The sequence below is a fragment of the Hylobates moloch genome, unplaced genomic scaffold, assembly GCF_009828535.3.
Source record: "Hylobates moloch isolate HMO894 unplaced genomic scaffold, HMol_V3 SCAFFOLD_2, whole genome shotgun sequence".
NCBI lineage: Eukaryota > Metazoa > Chordata > Mammalia > Primates > Hylobatidae > Hylobates > Hylobates moloch.
In genome coordinates this window covers 168441150-168463856 of record NW_026652277.1, presented here as the reverse complement: position 1 = coordinate 168463856, position 22707 = coordinate 168441150, and the positions used below count along the sequence as shown (strand labels likewise).

General features: G+C 42.8%; 1 protein-coding gene across 1 annotated transcript in view; it reads left to right on the top strand.

Moving 5' to 3' along the window:
* The first annotated feature begins 408 nt into the window (after positions 1 to 408).
* Positions 409 to 22707, top strand: part of SLC22A2 (solute carrier family 22 member 2) — a 46006-nt gene continuing 23707 nt past the window's right edge. The window contains exons 1-9 of the mRNA XM_032161926.2: positions 409 to 822; positions 2435 to 2538; positions 8440 to 8594; positions 9756 to 9924; positions 11839 to 11953; positions 13603 to 13709; positions 15667 to 15881; positions 17054 to 17162; positions 17863 to 17975. Of these exons, the coding sequence (XP_032017817.1) occupies positions 409 to 822; positions 2435 to 2538; positions 8440 to 8594; positions 9756 to 9924; positions 11839 to 11953; positions 13603 to 13709; positions 15667 to 15881; positions 17054 to 17162; positions 17863 to 17975 (1501 nt within the window). The remainder of the gene's footprint in view (positions 823 to 2434; positions 2539 to 8439; positions 8595 to 9755; positions 9925 to 11838; positions 11954 to 13602; positions 13710 to 15666; positions 15882 to 17053; positions 17163 to 17862; positions 17976 to 22707) is intronic.

Below are 22707 nucleotides of genomic sequence, written 5' to 3'. Positions count from 1 at the left end.
GGAGTACATTAAGCGCCTGGCTGCTCGGGGCACTACGGGAAGATTACTGGGCTGTGATATGGGCCAGCACTGAGATTCCCTGCGGTGGGACACAGAGGGCGGGTTGTTTGTGCTGCTGGCGTGCGGCACCGACAAGCCTGTGGAGAACCTGTTACAATAAACACGACAGGCATCCTGGGAGTGAGCTCAGGGCATTTGGGAAGTGCAGAAGGACACGCACCCCCGCTGGAGGGGTGCACCTTTGAAGTCAGCTGGACCAAGGAAAGGCCTGCCCTGAAGGCTGGTCACTTGCAGAGGTAAACTCCCCTCTTTGACTTCTGGCCAGGGTTTGTGCTGAGCTGGCTGCAGCCGCTCTCAGCCTCGCTCCGGGCAGGTCGGGCAGCCTCGGGCCCGCCTGCCTGCAGGATCATGCCCACCACCGTGGACGATGTCCTGGAGCATGGAGGGGAGTTTCACTTTTTCCAGAAGCAAATGTTTTTCCTCTTGGCTCTGCTCTCGGCTGCCTTCACGCCCATCTACGTGGGCATCGTCTTCCTGGGCTTCACCCCTGACCACCGCTGCCGGAGCCCCGGAGTGGCCGAGCTGAGTCTGCGCTGCGGCTGGAGTCCCGCAGAGGAACTGAACTACACGGTGCCGGGCCCAGGACCTGGGGGCGAGGCCTCCCCAAGACAGTGTAGGCGCTACGAGGTGGACTGGAACCAGAGCGCCTTCGGCTGCGTGGACCCCCTGGCCAGCCTGGACACCGACAGGAGCCGCCTGCCACTGGGCCCCTGCCAGGACGGCTGGGTGTACCAGACGCCTGGCTCCTCCATCGTCACCGAGGTAAGAGGGTGAGCTCAGGGCTCAGATGGAGAAGCAAATGGTGGAGATTTTCTCAAGAAAGCAACCAGGGAAGGCCTGGCTCTTATAAACCCTGCCTGGACATGCTCTTTGGCCCGCATGTATCTTACAAAATCCTAGTTTCCAAATGAAAACATGCAGCTTCTAATTTGTCTGGAGAATAACTGGATTAGTTAAAACGTCTTCGGATGCTGACAATAATGATTCTAGTTTGTGCATGTCCCAGCAATAAGAAACAGGCCAAAGCATATTAGGACTCCTGGAAATGTTGCCAAGATAGGGAATATTGTGGATCCTCCTCTTTTTCTGGAAGCCTTACCTCCCCCTCTATTCCTCCATCACACAGATGCCCACACACACCTGAAAGCCTGGGGAACTCACCTGAACTGTGTCTATGTGATAGGATGTGTTTTTCTCTCGATGCCTATTTTTTCTCTTTAATTTCCTCAAAGTGTTCATATAAAATCATTTGGGGCTGGAGATCACGCTATAGCACTATTATTTTGTTAAAAACTACAGATGACATCAAAAGCTATTTGTGAAGCCTCATTCCAATAAGTATAATAGAAAAAAAAAGACAAAAAATGGATCTTGCTTTTATTGATAGCAAAGCAAAATAGGGGAATTAAGTTATCCTGAAAATACTGAGAGAGCCAGTTGTCTAGTTTAATTTAAAATGACTGCTTGGACAATAGGAAGATATTCTGTATGAACAGTAGGTAGAGTCTAATTTGAAGGGTCTAAAGTGGTCGGATAGTTACAGGAAATGTGGCAGCTCACGGGCTTCACACCACAAACTCTCCGAGGTTCTCTCGCATGGCCAATCGCATTCCTTCCTACAGAGAGGAGGAAACTGAGGCCCCAAGCAGAGAAGAGGTTTTTCCCAGGCCACACAGTGAGTGACTTAGCAGGGTTAGCCCTAAAAGATGGGTCTCCTGACCTGATCCAGCACCTGCTCCACCCGACCACCTCCTCTTATTCCAAATAAGAGCAAATGCAGCAGCCTTCAGCAGTCACTCCTAATCCCCTTTTATTAAACAGACAGCAGGGAGATGCTAAATGGCCCAACCTCCTGGTGCCTGCATTGTATCACGTCCACACACCTATCTGCATGTGCATTGAAATCAGAAAGGAAAAAATAAATTTTTCTATAAGTAATTACCCAGTTTCTGCTGATTTAGCCAATGCTATAGTTTTAGGTTAATGACAAATTGCCGGATGGAAGAGCAAGCCTTCTGGTTGTGTAAAGAAAACTGAGGGTGGGCATAGTGGCTCACGCCTATAATGCCAGCATTTTGGGAGGCCGAGGTGTGAGGATTGCATGACCCCAGGAGGTCGAGGCTGCCGTGAGCCATGATCACCACTGTACTCCAGCCTGGGTGACAGAGCAAGACCCTGTCTCACAAAAAACAAAGAGAGAGCAAGAAGAAGAAAATTGGCGTGATCAAGAAACAATGGCTTATTGCCACTTAACTACCCAGTTCAATTCAAGGAATATTTAATGAGTACCCTAGCTGAGTTATGTCCAACAGGATTCTAACGGGATTTCATTTCCTTTCTCTCCCAACTTGGAACCCATCTCCCCTGCTGGCAGTTTAACCTGGTATGTGCCAACTCCTGGATGTTGGACCTATTCCAGTCATCAGTGAATGTAGGATTCTTTATTGGCTCTATGAGTATCGGCTACATAGCAGACAGGTAGGTTGAATCACCTGTGGTGGAATTTAAACAATCCCAAAGGTTTGGAGAACACTTGGATGTACCTGCCCCTGCTTGAATCCCATCCTTTCCCAAGCACACAGACCACAATCTCCTGGCCTTCATGCTGGTGTTTTTACAATCTTAAATTTCTTCGGCTGCTTGGATAACCATGACCAATGTCTTTATTTTCAAATTCTCTGGGGTCATAGACAGATGTTTCAACATTACACAGCAAGTCTTCCACGTGGGCTATGCAGAAGCTTCAAGTCGGAAGGGAGAGTAACATGATCTCATCCCTTTTGTAATTCCCAATTCATTTTTTGGCCTCATCACCATCCACCTGGCCATCAGCCTTCAGGGCCTCTGAGCTCAATCCTATCCTCCGCTTGCCTCGCATATGCTGGGAGGCCCCAGCACCAGGCCCGACGTAGAATCTCCCTAATACCCGTGGGATTGCAAGAGTCCTGAATTGGGTTCCTGGGGCCATATGTGACTATATGTGTGGAACCCATAACTTAAAGAAAGGGAAACAGGGTCTGTCTACAACAAGAGGGGTAAATGTCCACCTCTACAACGTCATTGTCCCTGGAGAGATGATGAGAGGCCTCTCTGATGAGTCTGTGTCTTCAGCAAGCTAGTAGTCAGTGTTTGTACGAATCAAGCTATTGCTATATCTCTTACTTATCCAGCATTTTGGAATCCCACACTCACTGTGCTGCAAGTTTCTTACAACACGCAGCTTTGCTCTCTTGATGACCAATGAGACATATTTAGAAGTCCTCAAAAGGAAAAGGAACCAAAAAGTTTGCTTCATAGTTGATGAGCACTTTAGATAACTTGGCCATCAGGGCTAATTATTTAATATTCATAACACTGTTTACTGAGTGTTTTCTGTGGCCAGGCAACTGTGTTCAACATTGTGGATAATAGTATTCCCCTTAATCAGCAATCACCTAGTGAGATAGTGATACATAACTATAGATTATTATATATAATACACAAACATATAATTTTATCTAGATATAAATATCTAATTATGAATTTACATGTAAAATATAAATATATAACTGAAATAAATGGTAAAGTCAATGCATTTTATGTTTGTTGCCCTCCATGCCATCCCCAACTACGTCTGTGATATAATCCAAACCTGTGAGTATAATGTTAAATGCAAGTAGAATATTTTCTCTGATTATATTATATTTTTAGGCTGAATTAAAACTTGCAAATGTGTTAAAGATGAATAATGATGGCTTAATATATCACACCCCCAAGGCATATGCACTTCACAGGGGCCTGGGGCCCAACTGGCAGCAGAAGGGAAGAGGGATAAAAGTGGAGGCATAGGCCACGTGCACCTCATCCATCACCCATGGTTATTAATTGTCTCCTCAACTGCCCTGACAAGGTTCTTCCTGGGGCTTTCTGCGGGAGGCTTGCAAGGTGAAAGGGAAGGTCATTTGTTTTTATTTTTATTACTGCAGAATTGAGGATGATTCTTTAAAGATGACCCATTAAGTCACGAGAGACACATTAACAAGGGGAGGTCCAGAGTCCACCTCGCACCCCTGGGCAGCTCTGGCACCGCAGGCATTCACTCTCTCTGCACTCCCTCCTCCACCATCAGGTAGAGGTGCTAACACTCACTCCCTGACAGGCTATGAGTAAACAGGTGACTCAATCTTTAACCCTTGCTCCGTGGGTTAAGAAATTAGTTAATTATTCGCATCCCACTCAACAAGTAGGAGATTGGTTATAAATCCCTACTGACAGTGCATTCCTGTGTTATAAGCCCCGGTCAATTATCCACCTTCTTAGATGATCTCATTATTTTGTTCCTATTGTTGAAATCCCCTCTGTCAAGGTACGTAGTCATTAAGTACTCATTACTCTTCCCCTAAAGGCTGTCTCCATGCCTCGACTTCTTTTTCTTACACCATCTGAAGCTTGGCTGGTCATTGCCCTTCTTCTGTTCTGTGCCTGCATGCAGGAGTGAGAAGCCTAGCCTAAAGAAATGAGAAAGCAATTTGTTTTTTGTATAGTTAATGCCTACAATTTTCAGATTTTATATAATGGGACAAGAATGTCATGGATCCACAATGTAGTCACAGATTAAGCCAACGTTAAATAAAATGCATTGTCTTCCATGAATAACTAATTTTAAAAAGTAAGGCATTATGAAAAGATTGTAAATAAGACTGAGTGGACCCAAGAATATACCCATAACTTCCTAATCAATGATTTTGAGTATCACCTGAGACAAAAAAGCAATTCCTCACCAATTCCAGGGTTGTTTTTATTCTAATGAGCAGTAATTATAAGTATGATATATTTTTATTTTTTTTAATTTTTTGAGACAGGGTCTCACTCTATCACCCAGGCTGGAGTGCAGTGGTGCAATCTTGGCTCACTGCAACCTCTGCCTCCTGGGTTCAAGCGATTCTCCTGCCTCAGCCTTCTGAGTAGCTGGGACTACAGGCACCCGCCACCATGCCCAGCTAATTTTTATATTTTTAGTAGAGACAGGGTTTCGCCATGTTGGCCGGGTTGATCTCGAACTCCTGATCTTAGGTGATCTGCCCTCCTTGACCTCCCAAAGTGCTGGGATTACAGGCATGAGCCACTGCACCTGGCCATAAGTGCTATATTTAGTGTGTCATGCTTATAAATGCTTAACAACTAGTTCTCTGGGAGGGAAAGCCCTAGTTTGTAGTGCTTATTGATTTCTCTGGTGTAAATATACCCACTGTGGTCCACTTCAGCCTACAAAAATGACATCACAGAGCACAGAGTTGGCTAGAAATGTGCACCATTACACAGCATTTCCACCATGCAGATACAGTAGATGTAAATAACCTCACAAGCACAGATGGCCAAATATAGTAAAATCATTGGAAAGTGATGTTTTGCATATTACACTTGTTTTCAATATAATTTAGTTGTAAATGTATATAATTTAATTTTTAATAATGGTTATGCTAACAATTAGCTTGCAAATTTTCTGTAAGTCTGATCATTAGCTCTTAAAGAGCCATCACCCTACTTTTATATGTTGCAATGGAACTAGATCAAAGTGAGCTAGGAGGAGGGACTTGACTCTGGAGGCAGGGCTTGGACACCAGACCAAATTGAGGACTAGCTAAAACAGGTCCCAGGCAGGAGCAGCTTTCCATAAGACATGCCCACCAGTGCACCATGTTAGTTTACTATTGCCATGGCAACATGGCAATCACTACGCCCTTTTAATGGCAATGACTCTACAACCCAGAAATTACCACCCTTTTCCTAGAAATTTCTGCATAAGCCACCCCTCAATTTGCATATAATTAAAAGTGGGTTGTATACAATCAAATTTATAATTTAAATTAATTTGCATATAATTAAAAATAAATATGAGTACAGAACAGCATCCTCTGAGCTGCTATTCCAGGCACACTGCCCATGGAATATCCCTCCTCCACAAGGAGCAGAGGTGCTGCTGCTATACATTGCAGCTTCAATAAAAATGGCTATTTAACAACACCAGCTTGCCCTTGAATTCTTTCCTGGGCAAAGCCAAGAACCCTCCTGGGCTAAGCCCCAATTTTGGTGCTTGCCTGTCCTGCATCAAAAGCCGAACTAAAGTCCCAGTGGGTTGCAGTCAAACTTACCCAACTATATGGGATCTTCCAAAACACGTTCACCACTGATTACTGTGTGCTCGTCACTTTACTGGGCATCCTCATTTGTTATATTTCATTTAGGATCACAAGAGCCTTTTAAAGTAGATTTCATTATCCATAATTTACAGTGGATGAAGAAACTGAAGCTCCATGAAATTAAAGCACTGCTTCCCAAATGCTAAGTTGCATATAAATCTCCCGGGGATCTTGCTAAAATTCAGATTCTGATCCAGCAGATCTGGGTGGGCCTGAAATTCTGTATTTCTAACCAGCTCCCAGGTGATGCTGTTCCAAGCCCATGCTAATAGTCCTCAGCCACATTCTGAGTCACAAGGAGCTAAAAGACTTACCAAGCCAGCAGTATGGGGAGTCCACCCTCCTCTCCTGTTTCTTCTGTTTTTCATTTAACCATTTAAATAGCCCTGCTGAGGGGTAGGAGGAGTCTCAGACCTCTATCCCAGATTCCCCAAATTTATTCTAGCCATGCCTTATTATTGTTTTAAGTAGCATTGCTTCCCTATGTGGAACATGTCTCCAGTGAAGCTTTTCCACATCATGGATTTGATTTTCTTGCTCTGAGTTTCAAATGATGAATATTCCCTCTCATCACCCAAAAGATTTTGTCCATCTACATGGGGCACTACTGTGGTGTTCTATTGTGTGCCTGAAGCAGTTTTGGAAGTTGAAGAAGCACCATTTGAGTCAATGTTTATAGATTATGTACTCTTTGAGGGTAAAGGAAGGGGTTTGGGTAGGAAAATGTGGGAAGAAATGCTAAAAAATTAAGTTGAGCTATGACTTTGGAAGGCTTTGAATTAGAGGCCAAGAGGTTGTATATTTACAGTGGGGAGCCATTGACTGAGAATTAAGAAATTACTTAGTCACCTAGGTGATGGGTTGATAGGTACAGCAAACCACCATGGCACACATTTACCTATGTGACAAACCTGCACATCCTGCACATGTACCCCAGAACTAAAGGTAAAAACTTTTAAAAAATGAAATTATATGGTCAAAACAGAGTTTTAAGACTTAAGAAATTTACTAGTTAATACTAATTACCAATGTGACTGCTTAACCTTTAAATTTCATATTTAAAATGTTACTACTCCAAAATAATTATTAATAATGTGGATTATTTGACACCTTCACAAGAATATAATTGCATAATAATAAATCATCAATTAAACAATGTTTACCCACCATTAAAAGGAGCAATCCTGATAACAAAAAGCCATCCTTCCAATTGAAGTGGAAAAACGAAGATTAAATAAACATCGTTTTCTATGAAGAATTTTTTTAAATATCCACTAAGTGGATTAGGATGTCTTTTACAAGAAAACCAGGATGTGGTGAAAATAACAGTATTGGGCCTGAGGTCAACTCTCTGAGCTGAGCCAGGTTTGCAAACAGAAGGAAAAAAGGAAGGAAAGGGTCCAAGGCAGGCTATGTGCCAAGCTCCTTACCTGTAATATCTCACTTAATCCTCTTTTCAGCTGGGTCAGATGGGTCTTTTCCAGATGAAGACATTGAATATGGTTGAATAGGTTGCCCAACATCATAGTAAGTAGGAAGGTCATGATTAAACCCAGGTTGCCAATTGTTTTCCTCTATTCTGTGTACTGGGACAACTTTCCAAATCCCTAAACTGAATAAACCTAAGTCTCCCAAATCTGATGTGTAGAAGCTGTCTTCCCAGGGTGCTCCAAACACAGGCCCCCATAGGATAGTAACGTGTGGCACCAAAGACAATTTTCACAAAGCCTAAAACCACTGTTGAAAAAGAAAGGGGGTATATACTGAACATTGAATTTTGTTTTCAAAGTGAAAACATTCTTGGGTGGATAATTGGTTGAAACTGTTAGTGCAAAGGCCGCAGCTCACATGGTGATGTAAGACCCAGATAGGACCATAGGGTATTCAGCACGGGATGGCCTGGGGATGAATTACTCTTTCCCTGAATACCTGCCATAGTGTGGGACTGAGAAAGTACTTGAACCCTGGAGTGAATGGGGCTTATCATGCTGAAAACTTACACATAGTGTGCTGATGAAAAGTGCTACCTGGACCTGGAGTCACAGATTCCGTTTGTGGCTATCAGTCTGTGCCTCCTGGATTTACAAAATTTAAAGTTAACCTCTAACTTTGTTTAGATTTCCATAACTTCCATGCATTTTCTACAATCTTCACAAATCAAAATTAATTCCATTCCCTCTCTTTGTTTTTCTTCCTGCAGGTTTGGCCGTAAGCTCTGCCTCCTAACTACAGTCCTCATAAATGCTGCAGCTGGAGTTCTCATGGCCGTTTCCCCAACCTATACATGGATGTTAATTTTTCGCTTAATCCAAGGACTGGTCAGCAAAGCAAGCTGGTTAATAGGCTACATCCTGAGTAAGAACATTTGTGCTTGCAGCTGTGAGAAAAAGCAACCTCGCTGCCAAGATAGAGTCAGGTGGGGGGGGTGGCATGCAGAAAAAGAGACACAGCTTCAAGACAATATTGAGAGATTTTTTTATTTCTGTATCAAAAGAATTTCTAAAAGCATACCAACTCATTCAGCATTCCTCCTTATAAACTAAAAAAATGAAGGCAGAAACAAGGGTAAACATAATGCCACCCAGATTCTTATATAACTTTTTTGGAATTTTTGTTTTCTGTACCCTGGAGTATTGTGTGGAAAGAAAATCCATCCTACCAGACCTATTCATAAAGAAGATTCAATGATGAGAGATATAGTAGATTTATAAAGGACTTTAGTACTTTGCAAAAATCTATTCTAGTAACCTACAATTATCCTCAACTTGCACACAAGGAAACTGAAAACACAAGTACTGTAGTCAACCCAGGTTACTCAGCCAGCCATTTTTAGGACCAGGAATATAACTTACATCCTATTCCTTAGTAGCCAGAGTTATAGTTAAGTTCCGTATACTGTAAGAGAATATTTGACTTCTAACAGCATAGCATCTTTATAGCAATATTCTCACTATGGCTGATACCAATGGGTTGAACCACCAGCTTGTAAATTTCTCCAGCATGTAAAACCAGTTCCTGCCAGCCAGCACTAGCTGATTCCAGCCCTCTGCTAAGTTACCAAGCCATTTATACAAGTAAACAAATAGGACTTGCGAGATAAATGTTAAACCCATGTAAGAGAACAAGTTATACTCAGGTGTTCATTTACATAAAAATCATCTATGGTCTAAATTTAATGTTTGATTCATTTGTTCAGGTCTTGAGTTACTACTCTAGGTCAAAATCTTGCATGTATCTGAAATACGATTGCATCATGAAAACTATAAATCAAATGTGTTTGCTTATGTTGGCAGGCCTTTCATCCCATCTACAATGGGACTATAAGATTTATTAATTAGTAAAACAGCAATAGTTATAACAAAATAAAAACCAAAAAAACACTTAAAAATATTGAGTTGTATAGAATATTCTAGAATCTGTCTATATTTTTGAGGTTGGCGTTCTAGTTTCCTGATAGCTGGACAGCCACCTCATTATTGTATTGAATTGCATTAACCATTTGAATTCTCTCTGCAGTTACAGAATTTGTTGGGCGGAGCTATCGGAGAACAGTGGGGATTTGTTACCAAATTGCCTATACAGTTGGGCTGCTGGTGCTAGCTGGGGTGGCTTACGCACTTCCTCACTGGAGGTGGTTGCAGTTCACAGTTACTCTGCCCAACTTCCTCTTCTTGCTCTATTACTGGTAAGTCCATTTGGAATAAAAAGGAAATAAATCAAAGTATTTTATTTTGCTAAAAGGTCTACCTTCCTTAATGCACACTATCTTTCTGGTTCTGAGATTGCTTTCACTCTCCAGACCCATTTCACAAAGAGCCCAATTCCATGTTTCAGGAATAAAAACCAAAAGCTTCACTTCTCCCTCTGTAAATCAAATGTCCTTTCTCTTTGGGCTTAAAGTTTTTATGACCTGGATCTTACATTTCCACATTATTTATTTGGTGTTTAAATTAGCTTCTAGCAGCTGTGGTACAATTTGGGCGGTAGGCCCTGTGAAGAGACTGAAAATATCATTATTACTATTCTCTCCCCAATCAGAGGAAACTTTAGGGTGGAGAAAGCAGAGTATGGCACTTGTGTCACCATTTCCCAATACTCATGCCCAAGGCAGACATCCCCAGTGAATCACAGTGTTCTTCATCACAGAGAAGGCCAACACGACACTCCAGACAGACCATACCAATCAATCAGAGTTACCAAGGCAAGTAAAATATATTTGTCATCCCTGCCCAAGAGAAACACATGGGAAATACCAGAAACTATTAGAAACCCCTAATGTGAGATTATCTGAAATAAAGCAAAGGGGATACTGGATTATCAGACCAAATCTCTCTCCCATGCCACAACCCATTTATTTAGTTTCTCCTGGATTTACCCACTTGTTCTTCCCATGGCTGTCTTGCCTAAGAATTAAACATCTCAACTCTTTCCCGGAAGCCTGTTTCTTATCCAAAAGCCAATAAAACTCTGTGTTTTACCAGCTCAGACTGCAGTGACAAAATACCATGGACCGGGTACTTAAAAACATATTTCCCATAGTTCTGGAGGCTGGGAAGTCTAAGATCCAGGTGCTGGCAGATTTGTTCCTGATGGGAGCCCACTTCTTGGCTTGCAGACATCCCACTTGTGGGCCCTCACATGGTGAAGAAAAAATAACACTCTAGTCTCTCTTCCTCTTCTTATAAGGACATCTGGGGGCCCCACTCTCCAGACCTCAGCTAAACTTAATTACCTCCCACAGGCCCCAACTCCAAATTGCACACTGGGGGTGAGGGCATCAGTGCATGTGCTTCAGCGGGGACAGAAACATTCAGTCCATTATGCCCTGAGAGTGACCCTTCCTGCTCTCTCCATTACACTTCCACAAAAGCATCCATTCCAAATTCCTTTTAAGCCCTGCCTCTCAGAGCAACTTCTCTCCCAGAGTGATGATCCCAACTGGGGCCTTCCTACATTTATACCATAACTGCCACAGCAGCAGCCCTATCACCTCCTTTCTCCAGTTTCTCCTCCCGCTGAACCTCCACCCTGAACTCATTCACCCTGAACCCCGCTGCTCAGAGTTCCCTCCGGACACAGAGTCAATAGTTCTAGTCTTGCTCAAAAACTTGCAAGAGCTCCCCGAGCCCTGCCACATCAAGCTCAAACTATGAAGTCTGGCTTTTCAGTTACCTCACCCTCTGACCTCAAATGCTTATCTCATTCCTTTGGGAAATTGAGCATAACACATATACATACTTGCTCCCCACCCCCACAGTGGTTTATACTCCAGCGTCCAGTCCTTGACCCCTCTGCCAGTTCTCAGGACTTTGCAAAGCCCAGGGCCACCCTGAGGGACCTGCCTCTCCTCCTTGCAGCAGGAGCTGGATGTTCAGCCGCACCCTGTTTGCAGTTTGCTTCCTGTGTTTCTGCTTAGAAATCCCTGAGGAGGGATTTAGCATTTGAGGGAGGAAAGAACCACATATCCCCCTACACGAGGGTTATTTTCTTTGGAGATCCAACTGTATTAACATCCTCAGAGAAATCTGATTATAAAAAAATGGGGGATGGGGTAAGGAGGATTCAGTAAGATTTGCCTTCCACTCACCTTGTACCCTAGGTGCATACCTGAGTCTCCCAGGTGGCTGATCTCCCAGAATAAGAATGCTGAAGCCATGAGAATCATTAAGCACATCGCAAAGAAAAATGGAAAATCTCTACCTGCCTCCCTTCAGGTGAGCCAGGGCCTTAAGCATCAAATCAGGGGACAGAGAAAAGGGAGGCTCTGGTAAGATTCCTGCATGCCAGTGATCTCAGCGGGGAACCATGGAAACACCCACCCCCTTGCATTTTGGCTTACCTGTAGCCGAATGCAACAGATAATTTTATGTACTAAGATTTGTGGTTCCGTGGGAGAATATTTCAAACAGGTGGAAACCATCAAACTAAAAGAGAACCAGAAATCATTTAATGGTCAGGTGAGGAGCTTCTGTCTTGTGCAACTTAAGCCTTCTCCTATGTCTCCTATGCCCAGGTGCCCAGCACCCTCATCATCTGCATATTCACCATCCTCAGGTCAGATTCTTAGATCAGTAAAGCAGTTCTTTAAACACACATGATTTCTTAGAATTGTAAACACTTTGGATAGAAATTGTCCAAAAAGTTTCTTTTTTTTTTTTTTTTTTTTTTGAGATGGAGTCTTGCTTTGTCGCCCAGGTTGGAGTGCAGTGGTGCGATCTTGGCTCACTGCAACCTCCACTTCCCAGGTTCAAGCGATTCTCCTGCCTCACCCTCCCTAGTAGCCAGAATTACAGATGAGCGCCATCACGCCAAGCTAATTTTTGTATTTTTAGTAGAGACAGAGTTTCGCCATGTTGGCTAGGCTGGTCTCGAACTCCTGACCTCAGGTGATCCACCAACCTCGGCCTCCCAAAGTGCTGGGATTACAGGCATGAGCCACTGCACCAGGCTGAAAAGCTTTTAAGCAATACCCTGCCTTCTTAAACAGAATCCAGTTACAGAGGTGTTCGTTACCTGTGTTTACTGTTTGCCTTTAGTAGATCTCACCACGTTGACCTCAAACCTTTTCACTCCACAGGGGGTAGAAAAGAGAAAATTAAGCTTATTCGAAAATAGGCCAGGTGTGGTGGCTCATGCCTGTGATGCCATCACTTTGGGAGGTGGAGGCAGGTAGATCACCTGAGGTTGGGAGCTCGAGACCAGCCTGGCCAACATGGCAAAACCCCATCTCTACTAAAAATACAAAAATTGGTTGGGCTCAGTGGCTCATGCCTGTAATCCCAGCACTTTAAGGGGCCAAGGTGGGTGGATCACTAGGTCAGGAGTTCGAGACCAGCCTGGCCAACATGGTGAAACCCCGTCTCTACTAAAAATACAAAAATTAGCTGGGCGTGGTGGCAGGTGCCTGTAATCTCAGCTACTCAGGAGGCTGAGGCAGAAAAATAGTTTGAACCCAGGAGGCAGAGGTTGCAGCGAGCCGAGATCGCACCACTGCACTCCAGCCTGGGCAATAGAGCAAGACTCTGTCTCGGGGAAAAAAAAAAAAAAAAAGCTGGGCATTGTGGTGCATGCCTGTAATCCCAGCTACTCGGGAGGCTGAGGCAGAGGACTGCTTGAATCCAGGAGGTGGAGGTTGCAGTGAGCCGAGATTGCGCCACTACACTCAAGCCTGGGTGACAGAGAAAGATTCCGTCTCAAAAAAAAAAAAAATAGATGAAATGAGACACAGTATGGAAAGTGCTTGCTCTAGTGCTGGGCATGAGATGGGTGCTCAGGATGGGTAAGGAATTATTGTTATTCCCTGTGTGACCCAGGGACACTAGCATTAAATATACAAAGCTGTCCTTTCTATTCCTTTTCTTAGCGCCTGAGACTTGAAGAGGAAACTGGCAAGAAATTGAGCCCTTCATTTCTTGACTTGGTCAGAACTCCTCAGATAAGGAAACATACTGTGATATTGATGTACAACTGGTAAGGAATATTTTTCACTTTGAAATGCCTCCAAATTCTTTTAATCATAGTCATCCATAGTAAGGAAGGGAAGAAAACATGACCTCATCCCAGTATTAGTGCTGACGGTGGGCAGCAATGTGGGTTGTCTGGTAGGTTTTCCTGATCGTGTTTTTCTTGGGCAAATATTAAGATCGGTGTAGTCCCTAAGCACAGATCAAGGCAATGGCAACCTCGGTTTCACATTGGAATCACCTGGGAGCTTACAAAATACCAAAGCTGAAACCCCCAGAAATACTGATTTAATTGTTCTAAGGTAGGGCTTGGAAACCAATTGTTTTTTAATACTCCAGGTGATTCTAATGCATAGCCCAAATAGAGAACTATTGGTATAACTTAATTGATGATGAATTAGATCTCTATTGTAGTACAGAGCTGGCAAAAATCCAAAACAACAACAACAAAAAAAAACAGGGTTGTGGGGGGACTGCCTTTTCTTTCCTTTTTTCTTTTCTACCTGGAGAAAAAAAAAATTTCTGAACAAGAATAATTCAAGTGGCTTCACAGCCCAGTGACTTGATCTTTATTGTATTTGCTATCTACAGGCTGCTCTCAGAGCTTCAAGCCATGCTTTCTGTAGTGGGGAATGCATCTTTTCAGGGCACATTGGATCTCCACCCAGGCAAATGGAGATTTACAATCACTGACAAAAGCAAAGCTCATCAGGAATTAATTTAGCAACCTTTACAATAGTGCACAGGAGAGGCAGCTTTGAAAATTGGCCTCATTATCCTTCTTTCCTTTTCTGAGTAATCGTGACTTTTGTTGATTATCCTCATATTTTCCATTACATATAATGACCATGTTTAGCTAATAAACTAGAAGCATTGTCCAAATGTTGTTCGTAACAGGCCAGAAGAGAAGTCATCAAGAAGGGAGGCTAAGGGCCGGGTGCAGTGGCTCACGCCTGTAATCCCAGCACTTTGGGAGGCCGAGGCGGGTGGATCATGAGGTCAGGAGATCGAGACCATCCTGGATAACACGGTGAAACCCTGTCTCTACTAAAAATACAAAAAAATAGCCGGGTGTGGTGGCAGGCGCCTGTAGTCCCAGCTGCTCAGGAGGCTGAGGCAGGAGAATGGCGTGAACCTAGGAGGCAGAATTTGCAGTGAGCCAAGATCGCGCCTCTGCACTCCAGCCTGAGCAACAGAGCGAGACTCCATCTCAAAAAAAAAAAAAAGAAGGGAGGCTGTACTCACTTGGTCTTCTGGTTCCCTAAAATTTGAATTAAGTAGTCAGTTCTTTCAATCCCAAAGAGAGAAATAATTCACAACCACTAATAACTTGATATAGTATTAATAAATAAATCATTCCATTGGCCAGGCACAGTGGCTCACACCTGTAATCCCAGCATTTTTTGGAGGCCGAGGCAGGCAGATCACATGAAGCCAGGAGTTCAAGACCAGCCGGGCTAACATGGTGAAACCCCATGTCTACTAAAAGTACAAAAATTAGCAGGTGGTGCACGTCTGTAATCCCAACTACTTGGGAGGCTGAGGCAGGGGAATAACTTGAATCTGAAAGGCAGAGTTTGCGGTGAGCCGAGATCGCACCACTGCATTCCAGCCTGGGCAACAGAGTGACTCTGTCTCAAAAAATAAATAAAATAAAAAATGAAATAAATCATTCCATTAAGACATTCTTCTTGGCTTTCAATTTGTCCAGGAAGCATTATTGCAATTTCTAATTATTTTGAACTATTCCAATTTCTTCCCTTGTCCTGGTTCTTGGAAACTACCCAGCCATAGCCAGCCACTGAAGTGGATCAGAGATTATAAAAGCAGTGGGATGGGGGACTAGCAAGGAGATGATCACAGGGAAAGGTGACCTACAATCCACATTATTTTTCCAGAAGCCTCTCTTTTTTGGTGCCCTGCGTTTGGTGCTTGACTTGACCTGAACTCTCCTCTTTGCTCAGGTTCACGGGCTCTGTGCTCTACCAGGGCCTCATCATGCACATGGGCCTTGCAGGGGACAATATCTACCTGGATTTCTTCTACTCTGCCCTGGTTGAATTCCCAGCTGCCTTCATGATCATCCTCACCATCGACCGCATCGGCCGCCGTTACCCTTGGGCTGCATCAAATATGGTTGCAGGGGCAGCCTGTCTGGCCTCAGTTTTTATCCCTGGTGGTAAGTTTCAGGCAAATTTGGAGTCTTATCTCCAAGACCCTGGAGAAAGGGAGTGTCATGGCCCACTGATAGGAAAACCATGTAATTTGTCATCCAAATCAATTTGGAAAAACAAATTGGAGGGCAGTATCTGGGACCCTTCTGAGCAAATTCATATGGCCAGCCTCCCGTTAGGAAAAATTGCACCCAATTGTTCCTTGATGTGATGTAACAAGAGAGACTTTAGAGCCCCATGCTACAGGCCATCAAGATGACCTGGAGCAGAGAGCATGGGCCTTGGGGTAAAGCAGGCCCAGGTCAAGGTCTCACTCCAGCCCTTCCTGGGTGTTAATTAGGGGACTCTCTTGACCTCCCTGCATCAACCTGCAGAATAAATGAGAAAAATGTAAGTAAATGCCATCCATAAACAACTATTCAGTTCCTTTTTTTCCTTTTAAAATGCTTTCTCAACGAAAGGGAACAAATACCTGTATAAGAGAATCCTTTTAGCAATATGGAGCTTCGTTTGAATCCTTTTGTGATTAGCAGTTGTTTAAATGTGCCCATATTTTGCTCTTTCTTTGACTTCTATAGACTAAAGTTGGCCCAGCTTTAGAAACTGGTATAACTCCATTGTCATTAACAACTGAGGTCTAAAGTTAAGAGAACACAGAGGATTTTTAGGGCGGTGAAATTATTCCATATGACACTAAAATAGTGGATACAGGTCATTATGCATTTGTCCAAACCCCCAGGAGGTATACCACCAAGAGTGAACCCTAATGCCAACTATGGATTTGGGGTGATTATCGTTGCCACTGAAGGTTCATCAAGTAACAAACATACCACTCTGTGGAGAATGTCGATGATGGGCGGTGGTGGGGGGAATGCATGTGTGGGGGCAGAGGTTATGTGGAAAATCTCTGTACCTTCCTCTCCATTTTTCTATGAACCTAAAACTGCTCTTAAAAAAAATGTCTTTTTTAAAAAAGAGAGAATTAGCATTGTGTCTGAGGTTAAGATGAACAAACGTGAGAATCTTCTGACATTAACATGAGCCTATAGAAGAAGTCATTTTTCTTTCTTGTCCCATTCTGGGATGGGGAATTTCTCCTTCCAGTCCCACTCTGGAGCACTGTCTGAAGATGAGGAATCACCTGCGTGTGGATAAGTACTGTGCTTTTCCCTCTTAGATCTACAATGGCTAAAAATTATTATCTCATGCTTGGGAAGAATGGGGATCACAATGGCCTATGAGATGGTCTGCCTGGTCAATGCTGAGCTGTACCCCACATTCATTAGGTGAGTGCATTTTCCTTAGAATGAAGAGGGTGGGTGAGACATTTGTTCATTGGCTGGAACCACCACAAGTGCAGACAAAGGATGTTTTACCTTCAAAACACAGTGTAAGGGAAGGTGAGAACACGTAAAGGTCCAGCCAGGCCCAGCAGTTCACCTCTCACACTTACAGGCTGGGGTAAAATACAGAGGCCATGGTGAGAACAGAAAATTGAATTGCAAGACAGGGATTACCCAATGGCTACAGGGGAGATTGTTGTGGAACGGCACAAACAGGTCCATAGAAACAGCTTAGGGAAGCCAGGTGATGGAAGTAAAAAGAAACAATTGCTCCTCCCATCATTAAAAAAAATCTTAAAGTTTATACAAAACAAGAATGACAGAATATGAATGGAATTATGTATATATATATATAATATTGTGCATTGAGAATAACGTGAATGTTTTTTTAAACTCTTGAACATTTTATTTTTGTTTTTTTTTCTTATTTCAATAGGTTTTTGGGAAACAGGTGGTATATGGTTATATGAATAAGTTCTTCAGTGGTGATTTCTGAGATTTTGGTGCACCCATCACCTGAGCAGTGTACACTACAGCTCTTGAACATTTTAATGATTTGAGGAAGTGTTTATTCAGGGGTGGGTGGGAGATAACTACAGCATTGTGATAAGTTAACAAGTTAAATCAGTTTCCTGCATTCTAGGAATCTTGGCGTCCACATCTGTTCCTCGATGTGTGACATCGGTGGCATCATCACGCCATTCCTGGTCTACCGGCTCACTGACATCTGGCTTGAGCTCCCGCTGATGGTTTTTGGTAAGAAATCTTTATAGATGTCTTTAAATGAAAACTTACTTTTCTAGGGACCTTCACTTCTCTTCTACTTCATTCGAAACAGGTGTCATGCCTATTAGTAACTGCTAATTTCTACTCGTAGTAGTAATGATGTGTCTGTGGCTGGTGTTCTTCCTGGACGTGCCTAGTGATTAGTAATATTAGTAGTAGTAGTAATACTAATCAATAATACTGGTTCAGTATTCATAATATTTTTAGTCACTACTAATACTCAAGTATGGGACTCCTGCCATAGAGGCAGAACATTGAAGAGAAGAATGAGAAGGAAGGAAGTTTCCTAGCAGCAGGCCCGTAACTCTCTCTCTGCTGATTTCCACCCTTTCTGAGGTCTCTGTCAAAGACTTAACTTCTCCATGCCCAGAGGTGGTAAAACACAAAGGCTTTTTACTTCTTACTTCAAAGAAGGGGGTTAAAATTTTGCAAAAGGCAATTTCAAAACCCAGAGGAAATAAAGACCCACATTAAGAAAATGCATCAGCATAATGGAGCACCTGTGTCGATGCACCTGGAGCGATTAGAGTTCAGGAGCGTCACCCAGCACTGCCCTTCTGCTACTGCCAGCAGGAACACACCAGCACTGAGCCTTCTCTGGTTAACTGGAACACCTCAATGCACCCATTTCAGGCTCCTTTGACACCTATTCTGAGCTGCTTTTAATTTGAATATGTGATACTCTTTCCCATGGGCATATAGCACTCACTTTAGGGGACGAGAAGAAGAAGAGATTTCACTCTCAGATGTATATGAGGGTGTAAAGGGAAAGGAAATTTAAAAATCTCAGGACCCCCAAAATCCTTATGCAAAAGGGAAGACTAAGCCTGGAGGCTGAGTCATGCAACACCCTCTTCCAGATGAATAGCTGTTACAAGCATTATACCTCATGCCTCAGTTATCTACAAAGGACCGCCCCTGCAGATCATTCATAAGTAAATTCTTTGCTGGCCTCCCGTAGACAAGAGTTTTAGGTCTACAATGTAAGCTTAGTTTCTAAAACTAAAGTCTGCTGATTCCACACTGATAATGTTGATTGCAAGCTTATTTCCCACTATACAGAATAAAGACAAGATCAGTCATTCCTCCACCTACTCAGAGAGGCCTGCATAATTGATTCTTTTTTTACTCCCATTTTCTCTTCAAATATTCACCTTGTCATATGTAAAATGTAAACTTAACTGGGCACTAGTTAAAGTCTCACAAGAATGGAACCATCCCTTTATGGCCTACCTGCCCCTCTCCCTACCTGCCTCCCTACTTTAAGGAAATGTATAAATACCAACTTCCTGAAAGCCTCTTTGTAAAAACAGCCACAGATGTGTCTGTGGCTCATTGTTTTTCAGGGACATGTCCTAAAGCTGACTTAATAAACCTCGACTGATTGGAACATTTTCCTTAGTCACTCATTTCGGTTATCAGGGGAAGCTCCCACCACTTCACTCCTAAGGCTGCGCAATGCCCCGCACAGCTACCCTGCTCATTCCTTTTCTTCCCTTTCTTCTCACGGAATTTGTGAGGGGGAAATTTTCCACTGCTCTAGATCTGCCCAGCAAAAGTTCTAAACCACCGATAGAACTTACCTGCAAAACAGATCCAATGAATTCCTCCATGATCCAGTTTAATAGCAATAAGACGGCCAAAGCTGACAGAGCACAAGCCCTTTATCCTGAGATAACTTGGCCACAGAGTAGCTGGTGCCACTCCTGAGACATATGTGACCCCTATTTCTTTCTCGCCCAACACTGGCTAAGGAACCTGTCCTCAGAACCCTCTTTTCATCGTGAGGAGGTACCCATCAAACCCTCTGTCCTCCTTCCTGCCATGGAGGAAGTTAGAGATCACTCAATCTTGGCCTAAGATCACCCTTAGGCGGACAGTGGGTGACTAATGGGTCAGCAGGACATTTCTGGATAGCAGATAGTTACTTCATTACTGGAAAGGGGTCCTGACCCAGACCCCAAGAGGGGGTTCTTGGATCTTGCACAAGAAAGAATTCGAGGTCAATCCATAGAGTAAAATGAAAGCAAGTTTATTAAGAAAGTAAAGCAATAAAGAATGGCTACTCCATAGGCAGAACAGCAGCATGGGCTGCTCAGCTGAGTAACTTATAGTTACTTCTAGATTATATGCTAAACAAGGAGTGGATTATTCATGAGTTTTCTAGGAAAGGGATGGGCAGTTCCTGGAACTGAGGGTTCCTCCCCTTTTCAGACTATATAGGGTGACTTCTGGACATTACCATGGCATCTGGCATCTGTAAACTGTCATGGTGCTGGTGGGAGTGTCTTTTAACATGCTAATGCATTATAATTCGTGTATAATGAGTAGTGAGGATGACCAGAGGTCACTTCCATCGCCATCTTGGTTTTGGTGGGTTTGGGCCGGCTTCTTTACCACTTCCTATTTTATCACCAAGGTCTTTGTGACCTGTGTCTTTTGCTGACCTCCTATCATCCTGTGACTAAGAATGCCTAACCTCTTGGGAATGCAGCCCAGTAGGTCTCAGCCCCATTCTACCCAGCCCCTATCCAAGATGGAGTCACTCTGGTTCAAACACCTTTGACAACTTCATGTTTCTCTAAGTACTATTTAACAAATAGTACTTTATTGACCCTTGCTCCTGCCTGACACCTTCCTGCAGGAAAGATAAAGGATTATAACTACACTTCAATATTTAAAGTAAACTCAAAGACAATTCCAATTTTATTCTTGAATGTAATTTCATATTCTTCCCTCACCAACCTTTAGTATGAGTAGCTAGTGGAAAGAAAACTTAATAGTTTTTCATTTTAACTTCTTTCCCTTTCTTTTCCACACAATAATGGTATGCTAATTGTGGTCTTGAAATAGACATAAAATGATAATCAAAGAAGACTTAAAGTCAACACATTGGAAAATCCTGGCTGAAAGAGCACTGGAAAAATCAATAAGGATTATTCTGGTTAACTAGGCCTGTCTTTGCAAATATAAAATGCCAAATGAATGGCAATTTTATTAATCAGTTGTATTCATCATGATTCACTCACTTCAGAGATTCAGATGCCAGCTGAATGTGTTTCCGGTTTGCATTAGTTACAATACAATAACCAAGTGGATCTTGGGAGGCTTGGAGAGATTTTGAGAGGTTAATTATTTAGTAGGCACTTCCATTGTGTATACCATGTGCCAGGCACTATTCTAAGCCTTTGACAATATTAATTCATTTCAGCCTCATAACAAGCTTGTCTCTGTCACCAGAAAGGGGTCCCAATCCAGACCCCAAGGGAGGGTTCTTGGATCTCACACAAGAAGGAATTCAGGGCGAGTTCACAGACTGATGTGAAAGCAAGTTTATTAAGAAAGTAAAGGAATAAAGAATGGCTGCTCCATAGGCAGGGCAGCCCTGAGGGCTGCTTGTTGCCCATTTTTATGGTTATTTCTTAATTATCTGATAAACAAAGGGTAGATTATTCATCAGTTTCCCCTTTTTAGACCATATAGGGTAACTTCCTGATGTTGCCATGGCATTTGTAAACTGTCATGGCACTGGTGGGAGTGCAGCAGTGAGGACAACCAGAGGTCACTCTCATCACCATCTTGGTTTTGGTGGGTTGTAGCCAGCTTCTTTATTGCAGCCTGTTTGATCAGCAAGGTCTTTATGACCTGTATCTTGTGCCAACTTCCTATCTCATCCTGTGACTTAGAATGCCTAACTGTCTGGGAATGCAGCCCTGTTAACTCTGAGCCTTATTTTACCCAGCCCCTCTTCAAGATAAAGTTGCTCTGGTTCAAACACCTCTGAGATTTCCCCATTCCCTTTTGTAAGAGAACTCTTAATCTTAATGGTTGCAGAGAGATGAAGATCCATCTTCTGTAAATTTTTCATGCTGATTAAGGGTGATGATATTTCTGATTAACTATTAGGGTCTCTTGTATTCAGGGTAGAGAGGAGTTCAGTCAGAAAGCATCAGTATGGTGAGGGCCATTCATAACTCTGAGTTCTGACAAAAAGTGATATCTGAAAGATTAATAAGAGTTTAATTTAAGAAAACATTTGGTAAGCTTATCCTGCACAACCCTTTGTGTATTCCTATACAAAGAGTACAACGGCAATATATTCCACAACAGTAAAGAAAAATAAGCAAAATTATCCCAAGCAAACTAAATTAGAAGACTTTCCATGAACCTGGCGATTGTTGAAACCATGCTGATATGGGGTCACTACCTGATTCCAATGTGCCCAGAATTAGAATATTGATCCAGATTTTTATATTACCCATCCCTCTTATTTCTTCTGAGCTGCAGGAATCATTGGTTGGAATAAGCAGGGTCAGTCTAAAGCGCAGGAAAAAAAGCTTAAAACAACTGATGAGACTAGAATATAATAACAGGTATACCATTGTTCTTGAAACACATTTTTTTCTCTCTAGTTTCCCATTTTTACTAAAGACAAATCATGGTAGGACTGATTTGCTTTATTGTACTTGGCCTGATTATTTGTATAAAGTGCAGCAAAAATAATTATTTTTCACATAGGCTTTTTAAATTGGCTTTGACAAAACTTTGTTCCATAAAAGGAATCTCAGATAAGACTTTTTTTTTCAAAGCCAAGCCCAGCCATGGGTTTGTACCCTCTAATACCAATAAGTTGAGTGAATTCCTCTCCTCTTGAGATCCCCAGACAACTTGGGCTCCTGGGTCTGTCAAAAAGTGACATTTT